This window comes from Cynocephalus volans, chromosome 15 (genome assembly GCF_027409185.1).
Source record: "Cynocephalus volans isolate mCynVol1 chromosome 15, mCynVol1.pri, whole genome shotgun sequence".
Taxonomy (NCBI): domain Eukaryota; kingdom Metazoa; phylum Chordata; class Mammalia; order Dermoptera; family Cynocephalidae; genus Cynocephalus; species Cynocephalus volans.
This window is the reverse complement of record NC_084474.1, coordinates 73,539,293-73,548,634: the sequence shown is the minus strand read 5'-3', so window position 1 is coordinate 73,548,634 and position 9,342 is coordinate 73,539,293. Positions and strand designations below refer to the sequence as shown.

Here is a 9,342-nt window from a genome sequence, read left to right as displayed (position 1 = left end):
TGCGTAGAGATGTGTGTGGCTCGGCGCTTGAAGGGACGTCTTTATTTGGCCATTGTTTTCCCCTGGCTATTTGGTAGTACATTCTCAGTTAAAAAAAAATTGGTGAAAAAAATCTCAAAAAGAAAAAAAATGAGAACAACCTGATATAATCATTAATGATATTTTGCTGTACATTCTCTTTTGACTCATGTTCATAGATGCTTTTGAACAAAAATCACTCTTTTCATAGTTCTATGCCTTTTTTTCTTATAATTTCTTTCCTTATATTCTCATTTTAAAGATTGCTTTGTTTTTCATCATAATGGATGTACTATGATTTATCTAGTCCAATCTATATTGTTAGATCTTTATTCTAACTTTTTTGCAGTTATAAACAACATTCGATCGAACAGCCTTGAAGATTTATAATCTTTGCAAATACCTGTGCGGTAGTATAAAGTAGAAGCAAAAGGACTTTTGTCTGAATTCTAGATCCACCAGTTTCTTTTAATTTTTTTTTTTAATTTCCTCATCTGTAACATGGGGACATGAAGAATTCCTACTTTGTTGGGCTGTTGTTCAAATTAAACAGTATGGTGCAAGTAAACAGCGCATTGTTAGCTGTCCTTAATAATTTCCTATGAATAAACTCCTAGAAGTCTAATTTGCTTTCCAATCTATCTGTAAGAACAAATAGAAACTAGCTAAAGAGAGGGGTGGGAAGGAGGCTGCATACAGAGTAACGAAAGTTGAAGGAATAGGAAAGTTTTTTTTTTTTTTTTTTTTTTTAATTATAGAAACACTTTAGACCTACACTGCATCAGCCAGAAACTGCAAAACACAAAACTGATGTTAATCGTGACTTTCACGCTGCCCAGATGGCAGCCCTGCTCATGGCCCTGCTATGTCTCATCGTTGGAAATATGCTTTTCTGGGTCTGTGTCAAGAGCAGACTGATCAAAAAAATGCTGGTGGTTAAATTGGGCCACTGGGAAGATGGAGAGCTCTTTAATTAGAGAAGGAAGCCAGGGAGGTAAGTTTTGCTCGTTCAGACAACAAGTTCAAATTTTAATGTATAAAGGTGTCTGGTGGGCTGTCCAGGAAAAAAAAATCAGGGTTTGAGATGTTGCTTTGAGTAAATGGTGTGGAAAATATTTGAGGCCTTGGCAGTGGAGATCACCTAACTCAGAAAGAGTTGTCTTTCGTTTCTGTTCTAATAAGGAGTTATAAGCTCACCCCAAAATATCCATTTTGCTTTCAATAGGTGCTATTGATTGATGTCCCATTTAATTCATAAATTTTAATTTTTCAGTAAACAATAGTGTTAAACTTATAAGCACAAAAGTAACGGCAAAGTCACACAATGATGATATCATGTTTATTTAGCGATGTCTGACAAGTAAAGAAACTAAAAAGAATATTTTACAAATGTATAATTTACATTTTTATAAATACTTTAAAGGAGAAAAGTGGAACACATGTGATGACATTAGAAGAATGTGTCAACTTAATTTTGCAGTCTTTCTTATAGTCTGACAAATTAGACACAAGTAAATATACACATATATCTTGTTTGTGAGTTTACATAATTATGGCCCAAGGATAAGTTTTGGGCATGTCTGTAATAATTCTAAACTCTCATCAAATTTGTGGTCTCTCACCACCACAGTTATGTTGATTTTGTTCTTTTTCAAAATTCTACTAAAAGCATATCTGAAAGTCATCAGAGGTTGCAACCAAGGGCTTTGAGTCTCCGTTTGCTTATCAATAAGTTGAGAGGATCCCTGCTAATATGCTCTGCTTCTTCTGAATTAAATAATTAGTGAGCCTCAGCAGCCTCCAGCATACAAATGCATGACGGCTGGGAGGGCCCAGTCATCTCTGCATTGGGAGTTTTCTGTTTAGCTTCTTTCTATCAGAAAGGAGTCAATCTGTCTGCAATGGAGAAAGTTTAACCCATCAGTCCTCTTAATAACAAACATTTCATTACTGTCGATATAGCATGTTTCCTAATGTACAACTAAATAGAAAATTAATAGTCTCTGGACTTCACTTTGAAGAGCTGTATGTTTCCTTGAATCTTGGGCTTGGAAGCTCAGAGTTGAATTACCCAAAAAGGGAGCCCAGTAGAAGACCCTCAAGTCAAACCTAAATATATGGTAAAATATTTGTGTGATGACACATTCAGCATGATCCTAGTCTTCAACACACCACTCGTCACACTGACATCTTCTTGGAATTGCACTAGTGCATAACAAAATAAGGTGAGGGTAATGGGATACAGTCTACAAAGTAAATGGTATATCTGACTGCTTGAAGTTATAGAAATTTGTATTTGTAAAAAAAATCATAGGAAACTAAATTATCCCTAAGCCATATCCTGAGCTTACCTTGATTCCAAGTTTATAGTTAATCATACCTTTCATTAATAAAAAGCAGATATAAATGTCCTTATATGATCACAGAAAATACATAGGACTCAAGGGTAAAATAATGAATCTTTGTTATTTTTCTTATGTTCATTTGATTGTGGGTCAGGCTGCACCTAGTTTGCCTCTGTAGGGACGCTTCTTGACGAACATGTTACATTTCCCCTCTGCTGGTCTCTAGCTTCAGCTCCTGGAGGTAGGCCTCATTGTTCTTAGGACAGCTGGTGTGACAGGTGCAGGTCCCAACAACCATCACTGGTTTCTTGACGATTTGCTCTGGGGAGCACTGGAACTCTACCTGGATAGTTTTGGTATTGTGGGGGGTGCAGCAGCGGCCATCGCTGCAGATCCCACAGAACCTGGGCTTGTAGGTGTGCAGGCTGGTGCAGTTCTTGAACTGTAGATGGATGGCTTTGAGAGATTTCCTGGTGCGGAGACACTTTTTTCCTTTCTAAGAAAGAAGAAGAGGAATGATGCATGGAATGGCTATGATTCCTCTGAGGGATGATTTTAGGGGTACGGAATAACCTGCTAGCTGCCTACCCAGTATCCACTGGTTTTTCTTCTTTGATTTTGTTTGGGCAGTGTCGTCAGCTAAAAGCATTTGCTTCTTCAGAATATCTAGGAGGTAGGGATGGCCTTGTGATAAAGTTCTGGCCAGTGCTACATAAACCAATGGAATTTGGGAAATCCTTTGCCCTTAGGACAAGCAATTCTTTATTGCTTTCTGCTTTCATTTCCCTTTCTGCCTGGAATGCGAACACCATGCCTGATTGTGTCCAACCATCTTTTGACCTTGAGGCAATGAGCATGAAGGTGAAAGCATATGTATGATAAAGAAACCTATGTTTTAAGCTACTGTAACAGACTTTGGTGTTATTTTTAGCCAAATACATTCGTAGGTGTTATAAAGAGAAAGGGAATTACTAGCATTATTGCATGCCTACTAATGTTTCAAATACTTTTCAGACATTAATCTACTTAACCATATTAACAACATTTATTCATAAAGGGAACAATTATTCATGGAAGGAACAATTGCTCTAGGTTTATAGATGGAAAAACAGAGTCTCAAAGGCCTGAAGTGATCAGAAAACATCCAGTGTTTGAATTTGTCTGACACAAAGCCCATTCTTTCTATTATTTGATGACCTTAGGAAATTCTAAGACAGTGGGATTTAAGGTTATTTTCCATGAAGGCAAAGTAAGTGAGGAATTTATTTAAGATTCCATTAGTAATGGTTAATGATGAGTACCAATGCTGATGATTCAGCAAAGAATTGACTCTGTTTTCTTTCCTACTTAGATTTCTTCATCCTCTAATTTGCTGCATTTCTCCACTGCTCACCTCCCTTGGCGCAGCCTGCAGCTTGTGGGATGATCAGACTTGAAATTCTCTTAAATCAGTAGCTCTCAAATATTAGTGAACATCAGAATCATCTAGAGGGTCTGTTAAAACAGATTGCTGGACTTCACACTCAGTTTCAGATTCTGTATATCTGATGTGGGGTCCACAAATTTGCATTTCCTCTCTATCAAGCTCTTAGATGCAACTGCTGGTCTGGGGATCTCCTTTAAGAACTACTGACTCAGATTCGAGAATCTCTTGGAGATAAGGAAGTAATGATTATCATGTGAGTATTTTCCTAGATTCCAAAAAAATTTCTAGAATCTTTATGACATATGTATACTGTAAATATAATATAATATAATATAATTAATATAATATAATATAATTAATATAATATAAATAATATAATATAATATAATATAATATAATATAATATAATAAATATAATATAATATAATATCCCCTACTATTAAATGGGATGCACGTTACAAGAAAAAAATACAAATATTGTGAAAAGAAACAATAGAAAAAGCCAAATTTTAGAGGCGTGAGATGGAACGACCTTATTTAATAAAGAAGTTACTGTGTCCTTGAAGATATTTAAGGGCTTCTTGTTTCTTTTTTTTTGTCTTTTTAAACATTTAGCATGTATTTTTGTTAACATCCACAAAAAGGCAATAGACCAGTGACAACCCTGTGTGTGTGTGTGTTAAGTGTTTGTGTGGGTGAACCTGTATGAGGGTGCTTCAAAGAATTCAAGGAAAATTTGTATTTTCTTTTAATTCTATTTTCCCACAAACTTTTTGAAGTACCCTCTTTCATTACATGTAAGTCAAATATCCTTAAGTGTAGAAAGGTGCATCTTCTACGGTTATAATTTTAGGGATATGATGTTTCTAGGTGTTCTTTATAAATTGGTGGAAGAAACTTAAAGTTAGGCTGGACCTCAAAATAAATAATCATATAGCTAAGTAGCAATATAACTAATGCAAACACTAGGGACTCTTTTATTTTACCAATAAATAGGAATTTTAAGTAATTATGACTAATGTTAACAGAGTACTTAATCTATGCCTAGAACTTTGCAAATTAATTCTATTTAATCCTCATGACAACTTTGAGGTAGGTACATACTTTCAATGGTCCCATTTTATGGGAAGGAATTGAGGCTGAGAGGTTAAGAAAATTGCCCAAGGTCACACAGCTAGTTCATGTGGAAAGGCAGAATTTAAAGCCAAGCTATCTGGCTCCAGAGTTGTCCAATAAGTGTTAGATGTTATTGTCTCAGTGTAGAAAGATGTAAATTTTAAATTGGTAAGGGTTGTTTTATTTCCATCTTAGGTTTGTACAAGGGTCCATATAATGGTTCAATTTGGGCACTGCATTTATCTGACAAAGGGCTCTGGTGACAAGGCCTGTGATGTCATCAGGAACCAATCAGAGCTTCTGATCTGCATGCCTTACATCCAGCATTAACACACTGAGTTGATATAATTCCAGCAAAAAAAGGAAAGAAATTTGCTGTTTTATTTGGCTCATATTGCCTTATGCTGGCAAATGTACTATTTCCACTAGGCATTTAAAAATACTAAAAATAATTCCCAGACACACATTCACTTACTCATCAATAATTGCTTATCATGCACACAATATGTACCATGTAGGGTATTGGGGACTAAAAGTAAGTAAGGCAGACATGGTCTCTACCTTGTTGCTTTACACAGAGTGAACCTGAGGCATAAAAGAAACTGAGGTCAGAACTGACCTCTCTAAAATCAGCTAGTCTTGACAAGTGTATAACCAGTTTTCTCCAGGAATGGAATTGGGTTTGCTAGACTGTTTTCAATTGGGAAAAGGATCACAGTTGTTCATCCCCTCCCTCTTTACCTGTAGATCTGCTCTGAGTTGACTGGAGTATTTTAATACATTAAAGAGAGAGAGAAAAAGAAGACACTCAGGCTGGCTTCAGGAGCCTCTCTGCCTTTTCTTTGGTGTTATCTCCCAGCTAAAGCTGACCTCTGAGACAACTACTGTCACAGTGACTTTCTGAAACCCAAGCTCCAAGGAGGCAAGGCCACTGCCTGCATGATGATGGGTTTTCTCCAGGCTCCTACCTTATCTGTTGGTTGCTCGGGCTCTTGTTCACAAGGCCGCACCATGCAGAGCCGAGTCTGTTTCACCAACTCACACTGCCGATTCCTATTGGTGACCCGGGTGGAAAAACCCATGCCACAGCTCTTGGAACACGCACTCCACTCTGTGGTAAGTTCAAGGCAGTTGATACTTGAGTCAGAGACTTCAACTCCTAGGGTGGCTTCTGACCTGAAGGCTATGGAATACATAAATAAAGACAGCTATATTGGGTAAAATGTGGAGATCGAAAAGTGGTTCTTTCAGCTGTCATTAAAAGTGGTTCTCACTCAGTTCTGTATCTACTTAACCCTGGTGCTCCCAGGGCACAAAACAGGATCTCTTTATTTATAAAGCCCAATTAGGTAACACAATGCCTGACACATTGTAGACCTTCAAGAAATCTTTGGAATGAGTATCCACCTTGACCTTTAGAAGTTTAGGTGAACTTGCTTTTAAGAAGCTCAGTACTTTTAAGAGTATAGAACAGTAAGGCATCAACAACCATTCCATCAACTGTAGCATTTTCAACATGTGATTTTGTACATAAAAAGGACCAAGATAAAACTTTAATTGCGATGAGTAAGTAGTATCAGGCAAGTCAGAATAGTGATGAAAGGAATATTTTGCTTTAGAGAGGTAGAATGGGTTGTTTTGGCTTTGACTACAAAAAGTTCTGTCACAATATGTAGCTTGGGGCACATATTCTCTTTTACATGCCAGTTTTTCTATATTTAAGGCATGCATGGCTGATAATTTCTGAACTCCGAAATACTGTAAAACTCTGGATACTGTCATTATAAATAATATGGCTGATTGAAGGCTTTTAAAATATTCTCTATTGCCTCTTGAGATTTTTTTCTAAAAAAAAACCAAAAAAAAAACCCAAAAACAAAAACCCAATTTCGTTTGTAAGGTAAAACAAACAAACAAAAAAGAACAAAACAAAGTTCCTGATGTGTCATTTGACCTTTCCTACAGCATCTGGAAAGATGACGTTTCTCTGTGACACTTGTCCAGGGATGAGTAGCATTCTTTAGGGAGGCTAGTTTTGAGAGAGCATAGGTAGTGCACAGAATCCAGAAAAGAAAGAGAACTTTTACTTACATCTTTGTAGTGCTAATAAGAGTCACGTGGGATGGATGGACTAAAATACAAATAGCAGTCATTCAATAAGACAAAAATAAGGCAAAAAAGTGACTGAATTTGGGAAGTCCTCTTTAGGTGAAATTGTGTGCCTACTTCAATAACTTAGCTTGGATTTAAAGACATGGAGTGTTTAATCTCACTGGGCAATCTGGAATCCATGACTGAATGGCCAGAAACTGAGGCCAGTTTCTCATCACAAACCCAAAAGATTTCAAGTGCTTCTTGCCTGCATTTACCCTGTGCTGTGACCACCCCTAGTGTTTTCACCTGAGTTTCTCACCTGGAAGGGCAAGTCCTCCCAATGTCCCCTTCTCATTTGGGCCACAGATCCATTTTTCACAGCACTCTCCAGGCACCTCAACTTTTCTTGGATTTGGGCAGTCAGGTTGGGGCAGTAGCACGTCCAGCTGACAGCGGGGCACACAGCCAATCTGTCCATCTCTGCAGGTGCACTGGAATTTACAGCTTGGCTGGAATTGCTCTCCACTGCGGTAAATGACCCCATCGAACACGCAGTTGTCTCCTTCTACCACTAGAATATTGGGGAAGCAAAGCAGAGAGGAAAGAGGAGAGAGAAAAACAAGAACACAACACACTGGAGAAGCTATTCAAGGACATGTTCAAAACCCCAAGTCATTCCTTGTCTAGTTCAGGCGATCTGGTTTCTCATGCATCTCCAGTGGAAAGATGTCCTCACGGAGGCTTCTGAGAGCAAGAAGAAACCTTCTAGACCATCCAAACCTGCCACTCATTTTATGAGTGAGGAAAGAAGTGTGTAACTGTGAAGTGACTCCCAGGTCCCCATAGCTGTTGCTCCCAATGATAGTCATTTTGCAAGAACCTCCTTACATTCTCCTACTCCAGCAGCTTAGACTTAAAAAGAGAAAAAGTGCACTTCATATTCTCCAAATTGGTTAACCCATCAAACTGGGAAGGGCGTAAGGATTCCTTGGCATTCAGAAAGAATAAATTGTCATGAGCTTAGAGAAAAAAGTAAAAGTCTACCCAAGCCCTCAGATAAAGGGAGGCAGGGACTGCCTCCAAGTGCGATGGCTCAGCACATGGAAGATTGATCCCCCACTGATTAAATTTTATGAGCCTGGATTGGCTAATTAACTGTATTTTATTTTACTGGAAGCCCAGACGGGGGTTACATAGTTGTCCCAGGAGACTAGGGGCTGTTTTGGCTCAAAGAGGACACTTACAGGTGTGAAAACAGACCTGCTGGGCTGCAGTTGAGGGAACTGTGAACGCGCGAGTTAAGTTCAAACTTCCATCATCTTCAAGTGTTCCCCTGGAAATGTCCAAAGGAAATGACCTCACTGGCCCTTAACTCTGTTCGCTTCCCCTCTATTTAGAGTCTTCTCCAGGGAGGAAAGTGATGAGTGCTTCTCACCTCCATGGGCTGGTTGCTTCTGGCTTCTGGCGCTTCCCAAAGCCCCAAGCTCCCCCAGACTATGCCTGGCACACAATGAGTGCCCCATAAACATTGCTTATTGCATTATTACTATTATTATTATTGCTATTATTGTTATTTGCTTAACACTCTCTGGGAAGGGGAGGAAGGGGAGAGGAGAGGAGAGGAGAGGAGGATCAGCTCCACCAGGTGCGCTCTAAGAGGTCAAGCGGCAGTGGGGACAGCATTACCCATGCAGATGCCAGTCTGGTTGCTGGGGTCCGCGCTGCGGTCACAGTAGAGGCCAATGCTCTCGTCGCAGGGCTCAAGCTCCGAGCAGCTCTCGCCGCGCTGGCGGGCGCACAGCAGACAGCAGGAGCAGCCATCCAGCACTGCGCGCACCCCGGGGGCGCAGGTCGGCGGCGTCGCGGGGCACTTGTCTGGGCACTGGGAAGGACAGCGCTGAGTTGCAGCGACCTAGGGGCGGGCGAGACAAGAAGGAGAACCCCCTCAGCAGGGACAGTCAAAGGCAGAGCGAACCCGGGAACCGAGCAAGGGCCACCCAGGAGGGCAAAGTAGCCAGGGGCACCTTAAGGGTGCGCGGCTTACCTGTCCCAGGAGGTGGAGGAGCAGGAAAGCCAGGCAAAGGCACTGCTGTCGCAGACAGAGGCTCGTGCTCTGCACACCCTGCATGCTCAGGCTTCTCTGTCCCGCTTCTACAAAGGGAGACTTTCTGCGCCGCAGATTGGCCGTGCTCGTCTTCCCTGAGGTCGGGCGCCCCGCTCACGGCCAGCGCCACCGGCGGCGCAGGTTTTATAGGGCGCTCCTGGGACGCGCACAAGCCGGTTGGCTGCAGCGCAGGGAGGAGGGGGGACCGGCTGGGTGGGGAAGTGGAACGAACCCCGAGG

The 9,342-nt window shown here is 40.6% G+C and overlaps 1 protein-coding gene across 1 annotated transcript; it reads right to left on the bottom strand.

Moving 5' to 3' along the window:
* Positions 1-2,434: 2,434 nt before the first annotated feature.
* On the bottom strand, positions 2,435-9,127 carry CCN3 (cellular communication network factor 3). The gene is made up of 5 exons (XM_063080132.1): positions 9,044-9,127; positions 8,686-8,911; positions 7,319-7,570; positions 5,874-6,088; positions 2,435-2,859 (listed from the first exon to the last, which is right to left on the bottom strand). The coding sequence occupies exons 1-5, from the start codon at positions 9,125-9,127 to the stop codon at positions 2,563-2,565; spliced, it is 1,074 nt and encodes a 357-aa protein (XP_062936202.1). The 3' UTR covers positions 2,435-2,562.
* Between the last annotated feature and the right edge of the window lie 215 nt (positions 9,128-9,342).

Excerpts from the sequence above, each read along its gene's own strand:
- CCN3 (XM_063080132.1), bottom strand. The coding sequence starts at position 9,127 with ATGCAGGGTGTGCAGAGCACGAGCCTCTGTCTGCGACAGCAGTGCCTT. Across the intron at positions 8,912-9,043 it reads TCCTCCACCTCCTGGGACAG|GTCGCTGCAACTCAGCGCTG; the intron begins GTAAGCCGCGCA and ends GCCCGCCCCTAG. Across the intron at positions 6,089-7,318 it reads GGGAGGACTTGCCCTTCCAG|CCTTCAGGTCAGAAGCCACC; the intron begins GTGAGAAACTCA and ends TGTATTCCATAG.